The 27760-nt window shown below is 39.0% G+C and overlaps 1 protein-coding gene across 7 annotated transcripts in view; it reads right to left on the bottom strand.

Annotated features, from left to right (window-relative positions):
- PIEZO2 (piezo type mechanosensitive ion channel component 2) overlaps window positions 1-27760 on the bottom strand; it is a 436387-nt gene that overhangs the window by 61145 nt on the left and 347482 nt on the right. For all 7 annotated transcript variants that reach the window (XR_016021128.1, XM_088797899.1, XM_088797898.1 and 4 more), the window contains 13 exons: window positions 20295-20471; window positions 19874-19999; window positions 18129-18329; window positions 16653-16857; window positions 16432-16533; window positions 15118-15283; window positions 12844-13087; window positions 10297-10393; window positions 9630-9789; window positions 7826-7915; window positions 5742-5863; window positions 4606-4677; window positions 198-304 (listed from right to left, as the gene is read on the bottom strand). Coding sequence is in view for 6 of the 7 variants with exons in the window: in XM_088797899.1 (XP_088654025.1) it covers window positions 198-304; window positions 4606-4677; window positions 5742-5863; window positions 7826-7915; window positions 9630-9789; window positions 10297-10393; window positions 12844-13087; window positions 15118-15283; window positions 16432-16533; window positions 16653-16857; window positions 18129-18329; window positions 19874-19999; window positions 20295-20471 (1869 nt within the window). In the remaining variant the exon portion in view is untranslated. The remainder of the gene's footprint in view (window positions 1-197; window positions 305-4605; window positions 4678-5741; window positions 5864-7825; window positions 7916-9629; window positions 9790-10296; window positions 10394-12843; window positions 13088-15117; window positions 15284-16431; window positions 16534-16652; window positions 16858-18128; window positions 18330-19873; window positions 20000-20294; window positions 20472-27760) is intronic.

Raw genomic sequence — 27760 nt, 5'->3', positions numbered from 1 at the left:
CTTGCACAGCGGTAATTACAGCAATGCTGAGAGCAAGCAGCCTTGTTTAATGAGGAATAAACAATTTCAGACATAAATAAGAAACTTCTGGGAGCTACAACATATATGAATATGGCAGAATAAGCCTGCAATCATGGTCTGTCAAAAATAAAACTCTTCAAGTAGCAAAGACATGATTTCCCCAATCTCATAATTACCTGGAAAGCTGACCTTCTTGGAGGTTCTTCTTCTTCCTTTTTTAATTCTTCCTCTTCCTCCTCTTCGCTATCCGTTTCAAACAAATAATAATCTCCACTCCTGACCACTAAGCAAAACAAAATATTTACTTATTTCTTGAAAGAGATATGAGATAATCAGGGACTTATGCATGAAATGCCCCCCCCCCCAAAAAAAAAAAAAAAAAGATACACATAAATTTTCTACAAAAAGACAACAGCAAGAGATGTTGGTAGGGAGGAAAAAAAAAAGAGATGAAGAATACTCATTCTGTGCTATGTTACTTGGTGTTGGCATGACTAGGTCTACAAAGCACGAGGCCTTGTTAAGCCATGTAAGAGAATTGGCCAGTTCTGGGTTCATCTGGTATTTTCTTCCTTCTTCATTATAAATTTTACATAGAACCATCAGACCAACTCTGCAGCAACCCGTTTTGTTACTAAGATGGCCAAAATAACTGAAAACAATTATTATTTCGCAATTCAGCAATTTTGGTCCTTTAGACAAGGCCAAAATGAAGTGGAGGATTTGGTGTTATCCAAATGGGTCCAAACTATTGTAGAAAAGCCAGTCAGAAAGATTCAGAATCAAGAAACAGTGTCACCAATATTCTCCCTCACTTTATTGTATGCAGACCTAGCTTCTCCACAAGGTGACACAAGAGACATGACAAATATGGCAAGGCATTTGAAAGAGCATTTTTTTAAAAACAAACTGCCGTATGAGAAAATGGGTGGATAAACATTAAAAAAAATTGCACAGCCACAATAATGCCACCACCACCACTCTGGCTGTTTCTACACGTAGTATGAGAGAGACTGAGGCACAGTGGACATGGTCTATACTGTTTAGTACTGTTAGGCTTCTAGTCATCCAGGAGCTCCCAGTCACTTACTGAAATTTGAAGAGACCTGTGTTGACCGTAAGACAAAGCACAGACAGTAAGGATCATCCTTGTCTTGCCTAACACTTGCCCTGCCAGAATATATTGCTGTGCGAAGAGTTGGAAACAGAGAAAGCTGAAATGTCCAAAGATTTTTAAAAATCTGAGAATCAAATCTTTATGCATTTGATCATTATTTTAAGTTTATCAGAGAAAAGAGACCTAGCATATACATTTCTGATGCTACAAGAACTGTAACATCATTGCAGGAAAACATATAAATATTTTCAAATTATATTCAAGTTTTCAAATGGTGAGGTGTCTTTTGGATGACATACATGATGTATTTAGTTATATTTTGGACTTAAACATTGTGAGGTAATGGAAAACCTTGGCTTGTTTAAAATTAGTTGCTTGAATATCACTAAACATGGTCAAAAGGTAAATAATTTTGCCCATGATTTCAGATGTATGTGAGGCCTCCATCCATGAAGATGCAGAGTGAATAAATTGGGCCTTATATCCTTGAACAGAAGCACTGTGATTTGTTATTTATTTATTTATTTTTTTGAAGGAAGAACCAGGCCCAGAGTACTGGGTCCAGGCCTGAGGAAATAAATGCAATATAACATAAGGTAAGAGTAAGCAAGAACAAACCAAAGTTACAGCATTACATTTGACAGTGAGAAGACCATTAAAGTAATGCCTTCATTTAAGCTCAGAGATTTGCAGGAAAGTTACATGGACTGTATGTCACATGGTCATTGGTAAAAACAGAGTATTATAAGATTGAGCATTTTACCCTCATTATAGGCTCTAAAATCAATAGTAGCTTAAATTGTATTCAATCATACCTTCTATAACTTTTATCCATGTGGACACTGAGAGCCCAAACACTTTTCATCTCAAGCAGTCATAACACTGATTTTATCATTTAAAAAACTTTACCAATTTGTATGTGAGAAGTAGAATTAACACATTAAAAAAAGAAAAATGTTAAGAGTCTTCTATTCCTTATAAAATATTATTGAAATAAAACTAGAAAAACAACAGAGAATAATTTCTTTAGTGCTATCTGGTAACAGTAGAGAAGCTCTTACATATGCATTTGTTAGTTCAGAAAGAGATCCTGCCTCCAGTCTGTGTCCATATATGTATCATGGATGTTGATGTTATCGCTGAATAACTGAGTGTGAAAATAACTTTTAAAATCCTACCCTCTGGCCTGGGCCCCTTATTTCAGGTATTTCACAATAAAGTGAGGCTTGGCAGTATAGAATTGACATGAAGAAGTATTACACTGAATGGAAGGTATCATTGAATAGCAATAATGCAACTGTATGTGTGTACATAGGTATGGAACTGGGAGATTTGTCACCTGCAGACTACATTAAGATATTGAATATTTGTCAATAATATGAAGAACATAGCAATGTTATTATATTGTCAATGGATTTACTCAAGAGTATTCCAACTACACTTATTTTTGTATTTGGCACCTCTAAGAAATATCTATTTAAAAGCCCAGTGACTTTTAAAGAAATAAGGGCTTTTAATAAAGTGCTTCTAGATCTGAAGATAAGTTTTGGAACTTGTCATTGCCTAAAAAATAAACCGCATATTCATTCCTTTCTTTTCCTCACAAGCTTGCAAAAGGAAATACATTTTGCAGAAAAATTTTAACACCATTCTCAGAATCTGATTCCAAACCATGAATTACACACATTCCTGCATTATTGCACCATCAGGTATTGGAATGAGGCACTCTTAATTTAATATCAGTCTTCAAGAACTTGATATAATGAGGGTGAAATGAATCAGAAAATCTAAATTCAATAGCTTTCATAGGAAGTTCTTTAAAGTATTTCCAACTTGTAAGATTATTATCAAAGACGATATCCAATTCCTTCCAAAATGCAATGTTTAGATAAAAAGGGAAATACAACCACAATGATTGCAATGGGAATTTACCCCAGCTGAAAGGACAAAGCATTCAGTCTGACATTATTTTGAAATGGATAGGTCTCTCTAAACTAGCAAAGGGCCCTTTAAAAACAGAAAGATAGGCATAGTTTACTTGTGACTTGATAGAAATAGGCATATAGTACAATTCATTATTAGATTATTAGCATGACTAACATGCCAATGGACAATAAATTAAAGTGTCACATAGAATTTCAACTTGAATGTTTTGTCTTTTGACTTGGGCAGCAAATTAAATGAAATGCTTTGTAACTCATGGATATTTTTTTCTGTCAAAATGCTAAAATTCAATATTTAGGATTAAATTTAATTACATCTACACATACTGAGCAAATTTTGAATATTGCTTTATTAAATGGCTTACTAATTTCAGAAAATTATTTCTAGAGTAAGAGAGGTCAACACCAGACCCAGATGACACTAAGAATTAGGTATGGGGAAAGATTCTGATCAATTCGATTTTCTAGTGATTTTAAACATCCCATCAGTAGAGCCCCTCCTATCATCATGTGATGTCATGGGCCTTGGTGATGTTGTCTAATTACATTAACTATAGGGATCAAAACATAGTATAAGACATAGTACAAGACATAAGAATTACGTTATAAGTAATTTTCAAAATAATGAATAATTATTCAATATTCTAATACATTTAAGAAAGGCTGGATTCAAATGGATCATTCTATTATAATACTATTGGTCAATAGCAGGTGATAGTTCCTTTGCTAAGCAGAACAAATATAGCCACTGAGTTCCGTAACTCCTCATTCTTGTTTATGATCAGGAGGGAAAAGCACTAATTGCATGTGGCTATCAAGTTGTTTTTCAAAAACTGTTTTCTGACTTTGCTTTTAATTTGTTATGGCTGAGCTGCAGGTGCTCTGAGGCCACATGCTGGACACTGGATTTGGAGTGTAGTTTTAGAGTCTTTTTGAAACTAGGGAGGAGGCAGAATGAGAAAATACATTCACTTTAAGTTATCCTCATTTTTATATTTAATAAACTGGCAAAACCCCTTACATGCAAATAAAATTAAAGCTTTGGGAATGAGGGTAGGGGAGGCTAATTGGCATCCATGCTAGTGCCTTACAAAGAGGGTCACAAGCACTGTGTTCATAATGATTATCCTTCAATCACAGTCCAGGAGGAGCTGAAACTCATTTTTAATAAGGGTTTTCAGCCATAGAACAAACACATACCTGCAGAGCTCTAGACCTCACAAGTGGATAACATGGTAGTCAATTATTCTTCCCTTTCCAAGCCCAAAAATGGTGCTCAGGAGTATATAAGCCACACATTTGGCTTTCTTCAGCCAGCACCAAAATAAGCTGATTTCTCTGGAAGATTCCATCTACAGGGCTCAGAGACCCATTTACATCACAATTTTCCTATATACTGACCCCCTATCAAGTCACAAGGATAAAACCATGCATGGAACACACAGGTCATGGGGACGCCTGAATTCTGGTCAAGGATATAAGGGTTAGAATTGATGAAATTGTAAGAGGATCAAGAAAACCTACTGGAAGCATGATCAACCCAAGGCCGCCACCACTGCTTTTTTTTGCCCTTGGCTTTCTTTTTGTCTGCTTCTCCTAAAATAAAATATGTCCAAATATTAATTCTTATAAAGTGAGAAAACAAATTTTGAAAACCACGCTTTAACAACTCAATTGTCAAAATCTAGATAAGTTGCAAAAGTAATCAGAGGTCAGGAAAAGGAACTATACTGAATCTGAAAAGTTTACACATATTAGCAGCCCGTTTCACAAGGTAAATACTAAGTGTCCCATTAACATTAGGCCACATTTTCATTTTCTTTTTCATAACTGAGGGCTTAGAAAGAAATATATAAAAGAAGGAATTATCTGTCAAAAATATATTTCACATTGAATTTTCTATTGAATTAACAGAAAGAAGCATCACCCAAAATTTATAGAACAATTTAGTGGCAAATAATTTGTTAAAATGCATATATTCCCATAACCAGCAATCCTTCTTGTGATTATTTTAATGCATAGTTGAAAAAATATAAATTTACTGGTGATTAATAGATACTATGTACTGGAGAATATCATGCATTATTTCTTCATTCCTTTCAAAAAAGAAAAGCATGCAAACATCTACAAGAAGACATTCTAAAGTTAATTGGATATATCTATAATTAGATAAAATAAATATATATTTCATCTTAAGTTTCAATGCAACAGATAATAACTGTGATATTTTAACTACTTTTATTCAGGTACCACATAAAATGTGCATATCTACTTGATTTTCATATAAAATTTATAGAAATCAAGGATAACAGTAAATTGTGTATCTGAAATATCTTTCCTAAAGGAACAAATTAAGCAAATTCATGTCCATTTTCTTCAGAAGCACATGCCTGTGAAACAGAAGCTAGGTTATGTGTTGATTTTTAAGTTGTCTTGCTGCAGAAAAGATATTCGTAAAGTCACGGATTCATTAAATATGTACTTTATAAGACAAATAAATGTATACCATTCACAATGAGAAAGTAAAACTTGCTAAGTTAAAAAAAATACACTGGTAATATTGGCAGAATGAAAAGTTACATTATTTTACAGCCCTATCCCAAATCACGCTATTATTCAATATCAAGGTATTTGAATAAGAGGGAAATGTCTCGACATACTATCGTCATCCTCTTCAGCGAGTTTGTGGATGTCTTGGCCTTCCCCTGATTCCTGGGTCAAGCTCAGCATCCTCTCCTTACCCTTTTTGTATTTCTGTTGCCTGGCCTTGATGCGATCCATCCTGTAAGATGCAAAAGCAACAGCAATGCCAAGAACACATCCATAGTTATATGATCATACTTTTGTATTTTTATGTGTATAGCTAAAATCATGAACAAAGCGGTCAGTATTTAGGACTTGTGAATAGTTTCTTATTAGCAACAAGTATCTCCATTTTTCTTTTATATACCCATGTTAATTTGCACGACACAGATGATAGTATTAATAATATGATCAGTAATAATTATGCTAAAGTTTGATATGAAATACTTTATGTCCACTTACACCTTGTACTATAGTCAATCTGAACACAGCACATTATGAAATATAAGTCTTTTATTCTCCCATGTTTTACATCTTTTTAAATAATAAATGTCTATCTTACAGAGTTGTGGTGAGCATCAAATGAAAAGATGTATGAGTGAGAGAACTGTTTTGTAAATAGCAAGTCTCTCCTCAAACATTCGTAAGTATTCTATTAGACAATATGCCTCTTCTCTATTTCAAATCTAATATCTTTATCAGATATGGAAAATGTACCATTTCACCTTTAATTATTGATTTAGTGCCTTTTATTTTGTGTGCTTATTCAGAAAGTCTAACTATTCAGAAACTGTAATGCTGAACTCTATTTCCCGATGTGCTGTCCTGAAATGTTTCATTTCTTAATTTACTTAAAATTCTGGATATATTACTCAAGTTTTTAAACTGATTTAAGCACCACTTCTGCTTTGTGTAGCTTAAACAATATTTTCAGTTTGTTTTTGCAATGATCGTTACCTTTATTCTTTTTTATTCTGACTTTCTATCACTGAAACAAATGATAAAAACTCAGTGAAGTGAATAATAGTAACAGGCCTCATTTATGGGAACACATTCTAACTGTGGATCCAAATTTGTTATTTCTCTAGACTCAATTTAGGTAGCTAGAAATAACAATAGTAGCAACAGTTATACCACATTGTATTCAATATTATATATAATATCATCTCTTCAATGTGAAAATAACCATGCTATGGGATAGTGTAATTTATACTAGCAAATATTTTTGCACGGGGAAAAATTAGGTCAGAAAAGAATGAAGCAGTCTTAGCAAACTCAGGGAATTTTCCTGGTGGGGTGATAGAATATCTTCTTTTTCTTGGGGAAAGTAGTTAGTTTCTGAATTTTAGGCCATCAGCTCTTAAACCTGGCTCCTGAACACGTGAAGTGCTACCAATCCTCAGAAGTTTCATTCATTGCTAGAAATTTCACTCTAAGAAAATTCTTTACAATGGGCTAAAAACAACAACAACAACAAAAAAACAAAAAAAACAAAACAGAATTCTCAAATATCCTAGGTAAAGTCAGTCCATTACTTGACTTCTCCAGAATGTTGTGGTAGAAAAGTTCTTGAAGTAAATATAGGGAACTATGGGTTGTATTTCTAGTGCTGCCTCTAGTTAGCTACGGATTTTAAATCATCTAATGTCATGGGTCATCAGTTTCTTCCCTAAAAGATTAGATTATATTATCTCTAGAGATCCTTCCAGAGCTAGGACTCTGCATTTATTCCCTTTCCCACCGATGTAATGATCATTTGCTCCAAGTGCCTGACACTGGGCATGACGCTGTCTCATTCATTAACTTGTTTAATCTTTATAAAAACCCAGGTAGAAACAAGACATTAAAATTCAGAGAATTTGAATGACTTGCTCAAGGTTCCAAAGTAAGCAGTTGAACTAAGACTTGATATTGGTCTTACCCAAGCCATCTCCCCTTCCATCACACTGCAGCCATCTTTCTTTTAAATGACTTCCATTTTTGGTCTAGCAGACATAAGCCACAGCCTGACACAAGAATAAATACCTAGGTAGTTGTGAAAGTTAACATGAACAAATTTTTCAGGGGGTTTAGTCTTCTTGAGAGCTGATAGTGGTTGAATGGGATCATACAAACCAAAAATAAAAGGAAAGGAGAAGGAGAGTAAATAAAGTATTCTTACTGCCTCTTCAGCTGATCCATTGACTTTTTCTCTTCCTCAATTCTTGCCTTTACAGCCTTTACAATTGTGGCTTGGAAAAGTTCAGCCCCTCTAAAGGAAAATTGGAAACAGAACAAATTAGCATTTCTATCATTGTTACTCATCTTACCCTGAAATGATGACTAAGGATTAAAACATTTCTTTTTGGGCTGTTGACTAGAGTTGCCTAGGTGGGATTGGGAGATACAAGGCCCTGTATAGAAGCCTTCTCCCAGAGGACAAACAAGGCACAGACTCCCCTGGGAGAGAGTGGCTGCTCACAAACCTGGGGCGTCAGTAAAAACAAAATGGTTTGTGTTTGGGGTGCCGGATGACTCAGTTGGTTAGACTGTAGGCTCTTAACAACAAGGTTGCAGGTTCAATTCCCACATGGGATGGTGGGCTCTGCTCCCTGCAACTAAGATTGAAAACGGCGACTGAACTTGGAGCTGAGCTGCACCCCCCACAACTAGATTGAAGGACAATGACTTGATTTGGAGCTGATGGGCCCTGGAAAAACACACTGTTCCCCAACATTCCCCAATTAAAAAAATAGTTTGTGTTTTCTAAGACATTAAAAGCCATCTGCCCCTTCAAACCTGCCCCACAGAACATTATACCTCAGCAAAGCGTTATTCACCTGACCTAATTATAATGGTCACACTAGGAAACATTTGCAGAGAAGGGATTAGTTTTCTACTCAATATGCAGAAAAGGGTATGGAATGAGCTAAGGATTCCTTAAGGAAATAAGCAAAGTTGGAGTGCAAGCCTTATCAGTAGGATTTTCAGTCTCCTGCCTCATCTCTTTGATCCTTTTCTTTCTACCCTTCCAATCCCTTCTGCTCTTTCTCATATTTCAAGCCTGTTTAAGAGTCCCCATAGATTTCATCAACCTCTCCTAATATCCTCATCTCTGTCCCATTGTCATTGGTCACACTCATTTGGCAAATCCCAAGTCTGTAGGATCCCAGTGGTGTGCCAGCCTGTGCTTGGATAGGCTGTCAACAGTGGTACAGAGAACACACGACTGGCAGTCTATCCACTGTGCCACACCCCCAGAAATTCTTCTGCTCCTCTCTAGGGCCTATTTCAAACTTCTTACATTTTTATCAAATCTCAAGTTCTGTCAAGGGCTTTTCACTCCTAGTAAATGCCCTAGCTTCCTACTTCTTGGAAAGAATATAAGTTAGTAAGCAATTATTTGCTCAGCTTCCTGACACCTATCCTATAGACACCCTGACCTGCAGTGACAGAGGAAAAGATGACATTCTCCTACCTAAGGCCTGCCTGTGCTCATGTTCCTTCCCCACCTGCAGCCTGAGGGACCCCATCCTTCCCTTTATTCCTCTCTTCCTGCATTTTCAATCATTCCACTGCTATGGAAACCTGCTTATAAGCATGCAAACATACTCAAATCTTACTAATCTTAGAAAAAGAACCCATGTACACCCAACATTTCCCTATGTATAGTCTCACAACACTACCTCTGCATAGTCAAATATCTCAGTCACTATCTTCAAGCCTTTACCTTCAACTTCAGTTCATTGGTGTTTGGCTCTGATCCCCCTTTGCTGAGGTCAGTTATTTCATTATTCAATTAGCCAGTGTCTCTGAGATGGGTACAGCATTCTAGGGGGTCACATATCTGGCTATTGACACCCCCCCATCTCAATGACATTCCTTTTAATACCTAGACCTTTTACCAGTCTTTCCCTCTAAACCTACAAGATCAGGGGCAAAAACTGGAACAAGAGTGGAGTCTAAGAAGAATAAGCATACCCTACCTCGATGCCAGGATCTGTGAAGCTTTTATATCTGCCACAACATGCAGGAAATAGTAACTCATGAAAACTCTTCTCTGCAGCAGGAGGAAGGCAAAACATATGCTGTCCCATATAATTCCTGCTTCCCCACTGGGTAGTTTACATGAGGGATCGTCATGAGCTGTGGCAAAAAAAAAAAAAAAAAAAAAAGGAAAAGAAAATAATTAAAATTAACATCCATTTTCATTGTTTTATAAAACATCATTTATTTCATAAAACCTGTAGTGTGATCAGGCTTGGGAATTCACACAGGCATGAAAGCAACAGTCTGATCCATCAAATCAATTATGAGTTGATTTAATTACAAGCAAGGCGATGCACTTCAAATCCAATATGAACATTGATACATAAGGCTGACCAGAAAGTGAACTCTTGACCACGTAAGGCACAGGAGGGGCTCTTTGCCACGGAGGGGCTGTCAAAGACAATCCAAGATGCCTTGAGTAGGAGTACTTCATGTTATGGCCATAGATTCACAATGTAGTACAATCCTATAGCCTCTGTGTAGGGATTGAACTCTACATTTACCTCTGTTCTTTACTTGCTTTGGCCCAATTTTTAAATGAGAACAATACAGCTGCCCTTCCTTCTTTGTTCTTCCATTCTCAGATTTGCTTTTCATACTTACGCATTTTATAGCCTTTCACTGTGCAGGCCAGGCTGAAAGCTTGGATTAACCAGCAACAATTTTTAACCAAGTTTTCAATGTATCCACATGCTCCTATCTGAAACACAAGTGAGAAAGGCATATTCTGAAACTTTGCACCCAGAAAAAGCTTGATATCTTGTTACCCCAACATGTGCAAGAATTCACAAAGCCTCAGTGCCAATGAATGCAGGAGGTGCTGACAGTACCTACAATTACAGTCACAAGGGGTAGTACAATTGATGCTTCAGGAGCACCATCATTTCCTGGAGAAAATGAAGCCCGATAAATAAAGGAATGTGAGGTTTTCTTTAGTGTGAGTTTTTCTGCACTTGGAGCACCTTTCTTTTCAAAAAAGGAAATCTTGGACTACGATAAGAACAAGCTGAGCTATGTTTTAGCAAATGGGTGAACGCTGAACCCTGGGACTCTGATTTTGGCACTTATTTTCTCACAAGTCAGCCATATTAAACCTATGCTATTTGTGAGAACATCATCACAAACGTAAGTTTCATGATATATAGTTCTTAGAATAAGAGCAGAATATGTGTTTTGAGATTTTTGGCCAATTCTCTGGGTAAAGGAATCTTCTTTGTTGATTTGTGTGTGGTTGTCTCATAACAATGATTTATTGTCATAGTTAAGGTTAAGTTCACATCCTAAGGGGGAAAAGTTTAAACAAAGTTTAATCATTGCATACCAACACATAAAGGTGATGGCTGAATTATGTATATTTCCTGGGAACATGTAAGGTAGAATATAATTAGGATTTGCTCCCAAATCAGCAGTTACCCAGCACGGGTACCCATCCGAACATTCTTTCTGTTCATATTTCAGTCCTTTACAGCCATGCTTTTGCTCAGGTTCTCTAAATTGGGAATATCCTCTCCTCTTTGTCTCCCCAGACACCCTTCAGTCTATCTTTCAGGTCTCTGATGGGCTCAAATGGCATCACCTCCAAATGAGCTCGTTCCCAACTTATGTAGGCAAGATATAAAGTACTCTTTTTTTGTTTTGCTTTGCTTTGTTTTGTTTTCCTGAAATGTTGTGATAATTAGCATCAACAGATCATATTATAATTACAAGTGGGTCTATCTTCAATTTTAGAATGTGAATTCTTTGAGGGTAAAACCCAAGTACTATTTATCTCTAACTCTTCCAGATATAAAACAAAGAACAGTGCCCAGCAAAGAATGGTGCAATATAAGTTTATAGAATGAATGAATGGACTTTGTATCCATACATTTTCCAAGAATGAAGGTAGGGGTCAGTTACTGGCAATGGATCCTTCACCATCAGACTTTAGAATGAATGGTGTTCTGTGGTCCTATCTCATACCCTCTCCTTTCACACTCACTACTATCCCAAATATAAATAAATAATGGTGGGTAAAATTGATAAATAAAAGTCACTTTTACAATCAACTAGAAAATTAACATTTCAAAGGACTGTGAACCAAATAAATTATTGAAATACATATTCATAGTTACACAGACTTAACTTTCCAAGACCTCTAAACATAGCAGCGATGTGCCAAAAAAAAAAAAAAAAAAAAATCAAATTCTTTCACAGTTGAATTGTCTGCCTGGTGAGCTCATCTTTAAGTAGCTAGGAAGGGGAGAAGCAGGAAGTCATTACATCACTGCTCTTCTAATGCACTATCAGGCATAGGCTGGGAGTAGCACGCATAAGAATTAACTTTAAGTTAGGGCCAACAGAGATGTATTAACTCCTTCAGCATATGAAAGGCTGTTATTCAATATCCTGAAATAACAACTAACTGAACTGGTGTCCTTGTGGCCCAAAATATTTTATGTGACTCTGGGATTATGAGGAGGAAGTTTGAGTTATCTACCAGGTCAGAGGGAAAGCTGTGCCCTGAACAACCAAACTTCGTAGAGGAAAGAGGTGGGTTTTTCTGCAGCCCTCTGTTGTCTTAGCTGGGCCCTGATCAGGATGCCTGTACTCAGAGACAACCAGGAATCCATGGTTTCCTCTGTGTCTACCTGCATTTCATGGGCACGTAAAACATTCATGCTCTCAATAGTCTATTCCCTCTCATTCCCCGCCCCACACCGTGTGATAGAGAACTATGTTCATTTTATTTAATATTTCCACAACTCTTTCAAGATAAGAAATTTGTTTTAGCCAACATGATATGACTGTTAGAGATTCAAGGACTGACTTCGACTCATAAAAGGGCCATTTTGTAATATAGTAAAGTGATGACAAATTATTCCTCAGAAGAGACGGGATTTTAATTAATAAAATATGTTTTAAAATTTATTCCTACAAATACATATCCTTTTGTCATATGACCTTGAGATGATGGCAACGAACAAAAAGGATTCTGCTTAATATGGCAAAACAAAGAGTAATAAATGGTCCTTTGAATTGTGAATTTGCAGCATCTTATTTGGAGCTTTTAAGAGAGCAGTGTGATCAGCAATGGGCTTTTAATAACCACTGAATAGACTGTTTACTCTTATACTGAAACCACAAATGTGTTACACAGTGGGAGCCACTTACTGACAGTATGTTTTTCATTGTAATCACAAAAACGTTGTATGCAATCAGCCAGTCCCAATAGCGCAGGATACTCTTGATTGGTTTCAACAGCAAATCACCCCCAAAGAGTAGGAAATAGAAGCAGGCCACCAAGTAACCCATACAAAAGATGCTGATCCTAGTTGTCCCGGTGATGAAGATGATGGTGAGGACAAACCAGAAGAGGTAACTGAAGATGATCACTTTGGACATATCTAAGTATGATCTGGAAAACAAAACCGAACCATAAGAGGACAACAACACAAACAAACAAAGTAAGCTGGGAGATTCTACTTTAATAAGGGGGAAAAAATCATATTAGGTTGGTGCAAAAGTAATTGAGGTTTTTGCAATTATTTTTAATCTTTTAAAACGCAATTACTTTTGCATCGACCTAATACTATGCATTTGACTCTATATGAAAGCACTTTACAAGTCAGGCTGTGAGCTCTGCATTCATCTTTCATTTGACACTGCCTGGTCTGCAGGAACTGCTCACCTAATCAGTGATGGATGAGTAGGTAAGTTGTAAAAACACTGTGTGTGTGTTTATCATCACTGGATTTGGGCCACATTTCCTATAAACAGCAACATTTCCTGCCTACTAACTTGAGTACTAAAAGTCCTCTCTGTCTTTCTATAGGAGGCATGAATAATTGTATGACTAAGGAAATTCTAAGATACAGATGCCTTCTGAAGCAAGAGAACAGTTAAGAATGGGTTTCTTTTGATAAACTAGAAATGAATACATTTAAACAATTCCATGGTATATATAAAGGGTTAGTTAGAGATAAAAGGCTTTTCTTGCAGCTGAGAAATGATTCTGACAAAGCAGACACAGCCACAGTGGGGCTTGTTCAATATTCTGTTCAATACCCTCTCCGTCTTTGCCTGTCCCTGGGAGGAGTCAAGATTCCTTTTTAGGGAGCCATTCCGCCTCTCTGACCTTTCTGACGGAACGTAAGGCAGCATTCGGGTCTCAGACAGCTTGTGATAAATAACAGTTGCTAGAAGTTTCCCTAGTGCAGTCACCAACACCTGACAGAAGTTATCCCTACAGGCCACATCACATCTGTATTTGCATAATTAGAGCATCTCTGTTTTAGAGGTTTTTCTTTGTTTGTTTCTCTTCCTAGGTTTGGGGAGAAGCAGAGAAGAGCCAGGTCTGGGTCACTTCTTTTATTAATGATTGTTATTTAATAAGAGTTAATAAGAAATCTCTTGATGAAAAATACATCACACTTGACCTACCCAGCATTATTAGAGAATGTATTATACCTTGAAGGTACATTGTCAGGTAAGTGAACTTTAGAACTTTACTCTTTTTAGAGTACAATACTCAACAGTTAAATGTTATCATAATTTTTTTTCTCAAATATATCACACCCTTCCTTGACGTCATACCCAAAGGAGAATAGATAAAATGTCTATATTTCTCAGTATCCCAGAATCACCGCAGGTAGAGTTAGTGACTAACTTGAGACATCATATCAGAACGCACACAAGGGCTTCTGCTGTGTGTGTGTAAAGGAGGCATAAAACATGACACCAATTTATCAGACTCCTACACTGATGGTTGAGTTCAGTCTTAAAGGCTTCATAGCACAAAGGAGCTGACTGGGGAGGCAGATGGGAGTGCTCTCCATGGGGTGGGCATCAGGTGAAAAAAACTGGGGACTTGGAAACCCAGAGAATGCAGAAGGAATACACAGTGATAAATTTAGTTTGGTTTAAACACAAACTGTGAAGGGGATGATCAGGCTGCCAAGATCAGCTGTCATCAGACTGTGAAAGGCAATAAAGGTGCTGCAAAGGCAGCCCATGCACAGCCATGGAGCAGACAGTGCTCAAGGAGAGTGCCAGCACAGGGTAGCTGCAGTGACCAGTCATTCTTGGTGCCCACTGAACAGGAGGATGATGAGGAGGGATGGGATGAGGAAGAGGGACAGAGGATGAGAAGGAAAGATCTCTGCGAGAGAGGCAGGAAGCAGTATTATAAGCACATGTCAGTTTGTAAATGAATGAGAAGACACAAACTGATGCAAAAAGAAGCATGGTTTATGCTGACAGAAGCAGAAGCAGAACTATAATTCAGAGGCTCAGCTTCTAGACTACTGAATCACCCTGTCCCATGTTTATTAGCTTCATGTGTACAGTCACCTGTCAGTGTCCCAAGAATGGCAGAGAGAGAATTGGAAGTAGAGGTACATACTTTAAGTGAAAGGCACGCATGAAAGTGGCTTTGAAAATTGTTACCTGCAGTGAATGAAATCTGGCACAGGGTTATGTTGGCTGAAGGAGGCCGCATCAAGGTTCATGCAAATCTCGACATTGTCCCCTGCTATGATTCTCACTGCAGCCTTATTTTCATCCTCAAAAATCTGCCGTTGTAAGGAGGCACACAGAAGCAGCATGAAGTCATCTGGTAAGACAGAGATAAAATAATTAAACCTGGGTTTACATAATGAAGGAAACAGTCCCCATACAGCATGAGCTGCTCCTTAACTCATAAGTGGGTTGTGTTCCCAAACTTAATGGTACAAATCTTCCTGGATTCCAATGCTGGGGCCAAGGTCCACCTTCCCCATCATGTAAGAGGGACCACAGACATTCCAGAGGCTCACAGTAGGAGAATCCCTGGATTTTGTCTGTATATTGGTGAGTGAAAATATCAGGTGCTAATTAATAGTCTTCATGACTCTTTATTTGCACTTATCTCCCACTAACGTTTTGAGGAGGCCATTTGAGCACATTTCCCCGTCTTTATCTCTCCACATATGGTAGACTCATTGTTTTTCTTTATTCTCTCCATCTCCCTTTGCATTTGTAATCAAAGACTCTCTCCAGAGCACATACTGCAGTGAGGCTTGGTAAGAGCAGGTAACAATTATGAGCCGGTACGTGAGAGTGGGGGAGAAGTCTGACGGAGCTGTCCTTGTGGCTGATGGCCCAGAAAGGCCCTCACATCAGGCTGACAGCCTCCAGCCCAGGTTCCTTCAACGTTCTTTAAATGAAACTTGAATGTGTTTAGGCAGCACAGCCACTCTGGTTTTCCACAGCACCCAGCACTTCCTGTTGTCTTAGGTGGGAGACGATAACCTTAACCTTTGGTCATCAGCCTGACGTTTGAAGGGCTTGGGACTATGACCCAACTCAGGCGCATCAGCAATTTGGGTAGCATCTGCCTAGCGATCACAGTCTTATCTTTAGATTTGTCCTGTGTGTGGTGGCAGTCAGAAACAACCGCTTCACAAAATACATGGCCTCCCTTTTCAGTCTACCTTCTAGAAAGTGTGTGTGCATTGGGGGGTAGGGGTAGGCATGTGTGTTGGGAGGTGAAATTATGAAAGTGAATATGGTATTTCAATGTTTATTTATTAATTCTGCAAATGTAATAGCACAAGTAGAAGCCATTAATGACTTGTGATATTAATGCATTGAGACAAGCCTTTACATGATTCTAAAGTTCAGTGGAAGGAGCAAAGGCACTAATGCATGATGCATGAAGATGGATTAGCAAATATAAAACCAAATACCGGCGCTCTGTGGCCCCAAGGCTGTAACACTTACAGACGAGAAACACAGGGTTGGGCCGCACAATGAAGTCTGGGAAGTACAGCCACTTTATGATGTTGTCGTTGAAGCTGGAACCCTTGAATCTCCATGGGTAATCTGCAGGGAGGGAGGTGATGAGGCCCAAAATCAATATGCTTCATGCTGCTTTTTGCTCACTGTGTACAACTTAGGGGTGGGTTGTACGAGCAGATGGCTCCTGGGGAGGGCAAACTCACCTCTGCAGGGAGCAGGGGGGATGCCTATGCAGATGAAGTACTGGAACGTGATGATGCACGCCAGGAAGCAGCAGTACTTCGGCCAGATCTCTGCTATGGCTTTTCTCCTGCGTCGGTACAACACAGCGATCAGCCAGCAGGCGTGAAGCATGGCATAGAAATCCATTCGCTGACCGATTACGTTAACTGACATTAGGAAACAGGTCTGTGTGAGGATGAAAAGAGGCAAAAAATGGGTTTGCAGGCAAGGGGAGTGGTGTCAGCTGTCAGCCCTGTGTAGGCAGCAGAGACCTGTGTTCCTGAGACTAGGTCTGCACATGTTCACCAGGTCTTGCCTTTTTAGGTATATTGTAGCATGAAGACTGTACAAATTACTTCCTAGGGCAAACTGACTACATCACTATTAATAAGAACAGTTCAAACCATGAAGACAACTACAGCTATGATCTCTTCATGAAAAGCACTGTTCCAAATTAATTCTATTAAGGAACAGGCACTACCACAACCATTTCAGTTCAAAACAATTAATTTTGGTTAAGGTTACATTTTCATAATGTACAAAACAGAATATTTTCAGAATGCACAAAAATACTTTTTTTAATTTGTAATAAGAAACCAGTTAAATGATAAGTGATATCTATGCATCTGTAAGACTGTTTAGATCCAGACAGTAATAAGAAACCAGTTAAATGATAAGTGATATCTATGCATCTGTAAGACTGTTTAGATCCAGACAGCCTGAGTTCATTGTGGGAGAAGTGACCATTGGCATTTGGTCTTGAAAATTTTCAAACAGGCCTGTTAAGCCTTCAGTAGACTGTCCTCCTGCTGATCCTGAGATCAGTACTCATGCCCTGTAGATGTACAATGAAGCGCCAGTAGCCCACTGGCCAAAAGCAGTTACTAGGATTTTCACAGAAAAGAGCTGCAGCTTTGTTTACGGTGGCCAAGACATGGAAACAACCAAAATGTTCTTCGATAGATGAATGGATAAAGAAGATGTGGTATAGATACACAATGGAATACTATTCGGCGGTAAGAAAAGATGATATAGGCACATTTGTGACAACATGGATGGATCTTGAGAGTGTAATGCTGAGCGAAATAAGTCAGACAGAAAAAGCAGAGAACCATGTGATTTCACTGATATGTGGTATATAAACCAAACACAACAAAAGAACAAGACAAACAAATGAGAAACAGAAACTCATAGACACAGACAATAGTTTAGTGGTTGCCAGAGGGTAAGGGGGTGGGGGGTGGGAGATGAGGGTAAGGGGGATCAAATATATGGTGATAGAAGGAGAACTGACTCTGGGTGGTGAACTCACAATGGGATTTATAGATGATGTAATACAGAAGTGTACACCTGAAATCTATGTAATTTTACTAACAATTGTCACCTCAATAAATTTAAAAAAGAAAAGAAAAAAAAAAAGAAAGAAAGAAAGAAAATGCATCAGCAAGCAAACTCACCTCCAGACCAAACTTGTAGAAGAAGTAATTTATGAAATATTTGGCACAGTTAATAAGTCCATCATCTAGATGGAGTCTTGTAATGTCATGAAAGATGGTTTTAGACACAGGGGCCTTGAGGTTGTTTCGACCTCGATAGTATTCCTGATGGCGGTAAATTGTAACTTCAAAGGCTAGAATGGCCAGCATTAGGAGATTATTCTACAAAGCAAGAAAACACAGCTATGTGAAGCCAAATGCTTTACGACTCGGTAATTTTAATCAATCCTCATAATAAATCATTTGATTCCATTCTTGGTGTGTAAAAGGACAAGCTTTTATGAAATCTCACCTGTGTAAAATATAGTCTTGAATTCAATGTTCATTTTCCCTATTTTATGGCAGCAAGGGTGGAGTTATCTCTCTTATGCAAATCAGAATAATTTCCATGATAATAAGACCTAGGATCTCTAGACAAATGCCTGGTGATGCTCATTCTATAACTGAAAAAGTACACACCTGTACTAGGAAGCAGTGTCCAGTTACCTGGTGAGGGTGGTCCAAACTTACTGGCAACTAGAAGTGCAAAACCCTTTAGTGTTCTATGTGGACATCTGGGGAAACAGACTAAGCTGGAATAGTGCGATAAGCATTAGAGGGGAAAGTTTTTAACACTTCTGAAATCTGGCTGGAGAAAGCAGTAGATTGAGAAGCACACTGATGACAATAAAATAATAATAGTGATGATGATGATGATGATGATGATGATAAAATAGCTAAAATTCATGGAACTATATATGTCAGATACTATTCTAATCACCCGTATTAAATATGAGTTTATTTTATCCCTATAACAGCTCTTTATGGTAGATATTATTTGTACATTACATGGTAGATATGGTCGATATCATTTGCACATTACAAATGACATTTGCTGGATGAGAAAAAAACAAAAAACTAGAAAGCTACACAGTCAAAGAAAAATAGGATGTTTAGTACATTTTAAAATTCCAGGCGTTGAATATAAATGTTTTATTTTAAAATGTCTTGTCAGCATATTAAGACTACTTAGATTATTCATCAAAATAAAATGTGAAAAATCTGAAGTATTAGGTTGGTGCAAAAGTAATTGCGGTGTAAAAGGTTAAAAATAATTGCAAAAATCGCAATTACTTTTGCACCAGCCTAACATATTGCTTTCATTCTTGCAACTGCTTGCAAAGCTCCTTTTTCAAAGATATGCTCTTTATCTGATTACCTCTAAATGTAATATATGCCCTTTATTAAAACTTGTAGAGAAACAATTTAGACAGCAAAATTTCTTGTAACCTTATAGCTATTTCTCAGAAGTCATCACTGCTGAGCATTTGTATGTTTTACTCAATATTTTTTTCTTTGTGTCTAAAGGGATTATGCTATGTGTAGTATTTTGAAATTTGCTTTTTTTTTAAAAAAAAAAAAAACCTGAACAATACATTTTGGATATCTTTTAATGTCTGACATCAATCTCCCTCAATCTTTTAGTGGTTCTGTAATGCTCCAATGAATAGATTTGTCATACTTTATTCAATTAATCACAAACTACTTGATCAATTTCTTTTCAGCACAATGAGAAAGTGATTTTAATACTTAGTCATTTGGTTCTAAGGTGATTCTAAATGCCACATAAGATGAGGTTACTATGAAATGTGCTATTAGGCGTCTCAAGGGAAATGATTCTAGACTAACTGCTCAGAGGCACCAACTCAGCACAATGAAGCCTTTACCCTCAGGTAGATGAGCAAAGGGGACGACTTCCTCAGTCCGACCCACTCTGTGGGATCCACAGGAGCACTGTAGAGTAGAGACTTATTCAACTGGTGAAGGGGTATATCAGTTTGATTTTCATTTGGCTGAAAAGAAGAGAAAAGAGAGTAAAAAAATGGCCCCACAGATTAGGAAAGTTCAGATTCTTCTTCTTCAGTTTTGAGCAAAGAGCATGGGGAGAAAGGAAGGGAAAGACACATTTCAAAGGGGAAATCTCATCAGAAGAGACTTTGGCCCAGCGTACTGGGCCAGAACATATCCAACCTGCTGATATGACTGAAATTAGACCAGACAGAATGTGCCTGGAGATGTAGGTTCCCCCAAGTCCACCTCACTACCCTAAAGGCTAGTGAAGAAGATTCCCCCGACTTTGAGGCTCACCAAGGAACAGTTAACAGAAAATCCCTCAGGCTTAATGGTTTTCAGCTGGTACAACATTTTGCAGACGATGATCACACATGTCCAGACAGTGCAGACACTTGAAGCCAGACGGCGTAGCTTGGTGTATGGCAGAGCAAAAGCCCAAGAAATCAAAAATACATAGTTGAACACAGACACCTGAAAACATAAAATCAGAAATGGGGACAAAAATGCATAACATGGCATAACATCTACAAAACATAGCAATTTGACTGATTCAGTTCAGCTCAGTTCAGCAGAAGTTGATTGAGTTTCAAGAATGTGCAAGGCATTGCCTTAGGTGCTAAGATATATATCTTATATTGCAGACAGATGTATAACCAGAGGATATCAATATAACGTAGTAGTAATAAACTATAAATGTAAACAGTCTCAGGTGAGAATACCCAGGAGGGGTTCTCAGCCCAATCGGAAGCTTCAGGAAGCATTTCCTGGAAGAGATGATGCTGAGCTGAGCCTTGAAGGATGCATAAAGTTATCCAGGCCAAGAAAGGCAAGAAGTGCAATTGAGGTAAAGGATGTCTGAGCAAAGGCAGAAGAGCATGACGGAGCATGGTAGAAACAGATGAACACAAACAACTGGAAGTTCTGGAGTTGAAGGTAGTGAACTGCAACAGGAGTGAGGCTGGAGACCCCTTTTTAACCAGGCTATGGCACATGAACCTCTTGTGCAGAAAATAGAGAGCCACTGAAGGGCTCTATACTGGGAAATCTTAAGGAAAGATTAGCATTTTATTTAGATATACGTAACTGAAGTATGGAGGTGCATCAATGGGGGTTAGACAAAAGGTTTAGCTCACAAGTACTGTGATAGCCCAGGAGAACAATGACATGGGCCCAAATGTAGGCAGAGGAGCAGAGATGGGGAGGGCTCATGGATTTCAGATGGGAAGCAAATTAGCTGGATTTGATGACTGATTGGCTTGTGGGTGGTGAGGGTAAGGTAGAAAGTGTAAGGAATGCCCCCCAGGTTTTTGGCTTCGGAGCTAGAGCCTTGAGAGAATGATAGCGCACTACAGAGATAAGATCTGGGGTGAGGTGCAGGTGTAAAGAGGGAAGGCAACAATTTCAACTTGGTTTTAGATGGCCTGTATTTATTGATCAGGTGAGATGTCCACTTATTTCTAATGGTTGTTCATAGCTAATAGTTCACTGAATGGTATAGAACCACTACTATCTTATTCAGCTTTGGAAAAATACTCATTTATTCTGGGTATTGTTAAAATAATATCTGAATATTGTTAAAATAATATCCTAGGGATATTTAATATTACCAGGTAAAAATAACAGCATACATTCAATTGACAAAATTAAACATGTACCAAGTGCTAACTAAGCACTCCAGGCTATGAGGTTTGGTTCCTGTTTGGCTTACAAAACTAAACAAGAAATGTGGAGACTCCAGGACAGTATTTAATTCTGCAGTTGGTAACTGTCATGCGGGGCGGCCTGCGGGGTCTCAGCTCCCGCTCCCCACACAAGAACACAGGATATGGTGAGGCCAAAAAGGAACACCCACGGAGCCATAGGTAGGGGAGTCATACCACTATAGTCTCACTGGAGGCTGGATTCACATGATGTGCAACCTGTTGTCTGCTTTTCTGCCAACCGACCGACTCTACTCTCCTTGACTCTCCAGTGCAGCTGCGTCAATTATATTAGTGGCCAATGGCTCAATGGTTACAGCTGATGACCAACCAGCCACAGCTGATGGCCATCTACTACCCGAGCCAGCACCTTTCCACGTGAGTCCAAGAGCCTGGAAACTGCTCTCTGGGGCTCTGTCCCCACAGTAGCCTAGTACTCTTCTTTCTCGTCTGCTTAAATAGTTGACACTGTCCAAAGCAAGGAACTTCTTAGAACTAAGTGCTGAAATATTAGGGTAGTAAGAGCTGCCTTACAGAGTTAATGGAGGATGAAAGAAATATAGTACATAGAAGTGCCCTTGTCGTGCAGGGAAGCCTGCGGGGGGACGGCTTGTGGGGTCTCTGCTCCCGCTCCCCACACAAGAACGCAGGATATGGTGAGGCCGAAAAGGAACACCCACGGAGCCATAGGTAGGGGAGTCATACCACTATATTCTCTCTGGCGGCACTATACTCTCACTGGAGGCTGGATCCACACTGTCCGCAAACCGCCATCCACGCTTGCCAGCCCAGCCGCCATCTCCTTGCTAGCCCCATTCTCTCTTCTCCCCCTCTCCTCGGCTCTCCTTCGTAGCCGCAGCAGTTATATTAGTGGCTAATGGCTCAATGGCTACAGCTGACGGCCAATCAGCCACAGCTGATGGCCATCTACTACCCGAGCCAGCACCCCTCCACGTGAGGCCGAGAGCCTGTAAACTACTCTCTGGGGCTCTGCCCCCACAGCCCTGCAAAGTATAACTGCACTCACCAACATAATAAACGTTACATTTTAACAAAATATTTTGACTAGCTAGGTAACTCCTCCTCCTCAGTCATCAGCAGTGCTGTGCTAATTGGGATGTTAAAAAGCAAATCCGATTAAGGGTTTTATGAAATTAAGTCCCTTTGTTATTTCTTTTATTATGTATTTAAGCTATTGAGTATAAAACAGTACAACAAATTTACAGAAAACTTTTAATTTCTGCATGATAGAGAAGAAAATACAGTATCTTTGATAGAGTCCTAACTAGGTTCAAGATAACATATCCTGTGTGGATCCCTGCCCTCAAGAAACATACAAGGTCATGCAAGTGAGAACCATATAAACAACCTATGACAACATGACAGAGGGGGCAAGGAGAACCCTGCTGGGGAGAGTGGAATTGCGTGGGGACACACAGCTGATCATCTAACACAGCATTAGGGAAGATTGGCCAGAGGACCTGAGGTCAAATAGGAGTTAGCTCGGCAGAGGAATTGCAGGTTCAAGGCCTTACAGGCAAAGCAGAGAATGGGGTGGACATCTTTGACCATGACAGCAGTGTGATCTGGGTACAATTAGAGGACTTTGAAATCAACCAGGCGGCTAGGGTGTCTAAGAAAGAAAATGGTGAAGTGGTCTGGGACCAGATCATGAGGGTTATATCATGTTATTGTGAGGATGAGAGACAACTGTTGAAGATTAACATGATTGTATTTATACTCTGAAAAGATTATTCTGGCTGCATAACTGAATACATATTAGAAGAAGGAAGGATTAGAGCAGAGTTGGGAATCTGTTAGAGTAGTCTAAAAGGGAACTGGTGCAGAGGTCGTGAGCTTAGTTTTAGAGATATTCAGTTGAAGGTGCTTTTGGCACAGGCAAAACTGCGGTCATGTTCAGTTGTCACTTGGGGATATGGGTCTAGAGTTCAAAGAGGGGCCATGTTGAAGATATATTTTTACGACTCATTGCACGTAGATAGCAACCAAACCACAGGAGCTCATGAGATCACCCAGTAAGAGTCTAGAACCGAACAAGGGGGCTACAGATAGAACCTGAAGAACCCTAAGAGAGAAGCTGGTGGGAAGGGAAGGAGCCTGTGAATGAGATGAAACGAAGGGCCAAAGCTGGGGGGGGCAGGGCTGGGAATATGTGCTAATTCAGAAAACAAGAGATGGGAGAGTTTCAAAGAAGAGGAAATGCAAAATCCAATGTTGTAAAGAATCAAGTAAAATAAAGACTGAGCAGCCTCTGTGAAGTGAGTGTCTTAATTTTTATAATTTTAATAATAGGAAAATGGGGCCTGAGAGAAGTGTGGTATTTTGTACAATGCATACATGGTTGATGATGATCTCATCATCATCCTGGTGATTGAAATTTCACGGAATGTATATAAAAAAAACAAAATGAAACAAACAAACAAAAAAGCAATAGACCAATACCTGGGCCCCAACCAATACTTGACGAATCAGGATTTCTGGGGAAATGACTGATAATCCATATAGAACAAGTAAGTGTCCAGATGATTCTGACTGTCAGGGTATTTTGGACAGTAATTTTATGCCATAATGTCTTCCTAAAAAAGCACTTTTACATAATTGTCATTTTATATGAACATAAACTTGTGAAGCTTGAAGCTACTGCCTCGAGAGCGGAGCCTCTGAGAACTATGGTTCCCTGGTCCTGTGCTTGCCCACCCCTGGCCTCCCTCCCTTAGAGAACCCAGCTTCAGTACAAACCCTTGCATGCGATCCCCCTTCCTGTGCACCCAGAGCTTCCTGGGACACCTCTAACTCAGCAGTTAATGTGACTTTTGGTTTTATTCACCAGCCATTGCTATCAGACTGTGAGAAAAGAAGTATGTCTTTCTGCTTTTACACCAGCATCTAGCACAGTACAAGCATTCAATTTATTGTAAGTACATACTAAAGGCTAAATGAATACTTAATGAGAGTGAAAGTAATAATGATGAGACATTAGATGATATCTCTGAGGAATCTCAAGTTTGCAAAGTTCTTTTATTTGCTTCCTTCTTTCAGTCAGTAAATATACAATTGGCAAGGCCCTCTGGAAGTTGCTGAGGATACTAAATGAAATAACATGTGGCACCCTTCATCAAGGAATAACTTGACCTTACAGAGCTCTCTAGGAAACTTTAGAAATTAGAAATGTGATTGCCTATAAAAGAAGGAAAAGAGAATGTTTTATACACACACACACATACATTTACATATACATATATTTATGAGGTGTTATCACAAAATACAATGCATGTTTAAATAAAAATGTATTACAGTAAAAGACAGATTGCCATTAATCCCCCTCAAAATACTTCCCCTCGCTTTGAACACACTTATGCCATTGTTCTTGCCACTTTCTGAAGCAGTTCTGGAAGTCCTCTTTCGTGAATGTCTTTAGTTGTGCTGTCATAGCTGCCTCAATGTCCTGAATCCATTCAAAACGTTTACCTTTCATGGTTATTTTGACTTTGGGAAAGAGCCAGAAGTCGCACGGTGCCAGATCCAGTGAATAAGTAAGGTGGATGAGGACACACTGTAATGTTTTTATTTGACAGAAATTGCCATACCAGAAGCGATGTGTGACATGGAGCATTGTCATGATAGAGGATGAAGTAAAGAAACGCATGAAAGAGGACTTCCAGAACTCCTTCAGAAAGTGGCAAAAACAATTGAATAAGTGTGATCGAAGCAAGGGGGAGTATTTGGAGGGGGATTAATGCCAATTTGTCTTTTACTAATAAAATTTTTTATGTAAACATTCACCATATTTTTCGATCACACCATATATATGTATACACACACACACACACAGACACACACACAAATTATTTCCCAAGGGCCTCTTCTCCCTCAGATGCTCATGATTGTAACCTTGGAAAGGTTTAATACTTGTAGGAGAATGACCCTGACAGTTTGTGAAAACAAGCACCCTGGATGATGGCCTTGGATGAGGATAGTTTGAATCCAAAGCATGTGGCCACATCTCTTGAAGTTTTAACTGAGGATGCTGATTGTGTTCTCACTTTGCCATAAGATGATCAGCAGCTTCTGAGAAAGTTTATATTTTGTATTACTCAAAATCTATAAGCTACAAGCACAAATATATATATATATATATATATATATGTATCACAAGTGTCATTGTCAATGGGATGAGCCAAGTGTTCACAGCAGAGGAGGCCCCTGCATGTATAAATAGGCACTTAAGAGGTGCACAACTTCTGGGCTGCTATTCATAGGTGAACATGTCCCTGGAATTGTGCAACAGGCACCCTGATGTGAACAGCTAGACACTTTCCCTTGTTATAACCAGATAAAATTCAGACACATCACATGCTGGCTTGGCACATAACTCTTTAGAAGAACCACATACAAGAGTCAATATTTGTCTCTCTTCCCCAACTGTATTTGGTACAGAAAGGTGTTAAATCAAATGTCAAGGTAGAATAGATGGAGATAGATAACATTCCAAAATGAGGTGCTAGTCAACATGTACAAATTTCAAAATAGTTGATGGGAAACCATTTAGGGGTCTTTAAAGTCCTCCAGGAGGAATTAAATGGATCAAGATAGTGAAGAAGACAGGGGAAGTGTGAATAAATGCCTTTGTAGGGTGGTGTTTCTGTCTGTTCCCCACCCCTAAGATGATGGGGTGGGAGGAAGGGATGCTGCATTCTCTCCCCAAAGTCCCAAGTAAGGAAGCCTCAAGCAGGACCACTCACAGATCATAGTCTGTGTACATTGGAGTTTGGGCACTGATGTGCAACTTCTATCCAGAAAATCCAGCTGGCAAGGAGAGATAGGCTGCCGTGAAGGCAGAGCTCCAGAGCCCGCTTTACTGGGATTCATAGGCCCTAGCAGAGCAAAGACTCTGTGAGTGTTGCCCTTGGACCTGATGCAGGAGGGAGAAAGCAACTGGAGCTGTTATGAGTACTGCTCAAGGGGATTGCTGCAAGGGGAACAGATGTCCAACAGAAAGAGTCCGGGGGAGAAGATGTTGGGAAACCAGGGGCTGGGTGACAGACCACAGCCCTGGAGGAGGTGCTGTTGGAGGACCCATAGAGGAGCCTCCATGAGAGAAAGGGTAGATTTAATTGATCCAGCTCAGAGTTTGAGGACATCCTATGATAGTACAAGTCAAATTAGAATATCCCTCATCTGCCTTGCCCCCCACCCCAGTCTATGGTCCAACCTGGGAGGTTTATAAGAAAAGTTAGTTCACTGGGGTGGAGGCAATGAGGGAAAGTTTGTGTGAGAAAGAAGATGCAGCTAGGAAGAGGAGACACATCTCCCTGGGTAAGAGATAAGAGTTTGATTCTTTTCTGTGGCTGAACAATTTTAATTAATAAAGTGAGATGTTGCTTTTCTTTAGGATAACTATTAGACTTTCCATTCCCCAGAAATGATCAGAAAGTCTTTTGCATTCAGGAGCTGAAGAAAAGTTTTCCTGTAGACTACGTTTTAAAGAGACAGTGGAGGTCCCAAATAAAGTTGTTTTTATGATTGTGCCCCACATACTCTAATCACTCAATGCTTCAATGATATTAATAAGAATCAACTATGAACATGCTGACTGGAGCCCACAGATCAAAGTCAATGCAGAGCGGGGAGCGACTGCAGTGGCAATAGCACCCAAGGATCACACAGTAACTCACCCTTCATGTGAAACTCAGTGGTATACTTGGGGGTCAAATTATTTTATACCAATGGGATTATGGGAGATGCTAGACTCAGTGGGAGCAGAATTTCTCTGGTTCACGAGTTTCTGATGTGTTTTGAAGTTATAGGTGAGAGAGAGAGAATTAGGAATGAAAATTCTGGAAGTCCATACAATGGGTGAATTATAGAGAATGAATTGGTCATATTCCATCAAAGGCTCTTTCTCTAATGGGGTAACAGGGTGAATAGATCATGAGCTTCTATTTACTTGATAGTCTGTTTACAAGACATTGTTGAGGCTCATTAAGGATGATTTTAAAAATATATGCCTGTCTTTTGTTAAGGATTTATAAGAAAGCG

Source organism: Rhinolophus sinicus, chromosome 4 (assembly GCF_057876585.1).
Source record: "Rhinolophus sinicus isolate RSI-liver-muscle chromosome 4, RSI-T2T, whole genome shotgun sequence".
NCBI classification, from domain to species: Eukaryota; Metazoa; Chordata; class Mammalia; order Chiroptera; family Rhinolophidae; genus Rhinolophus; species Rhinolophus sinicus.
The sequence above is the reverse complement of the archived record's forward strand: the minus strand, read 5'-3'. Positions and strand labels throughout refer to the sequence as shown.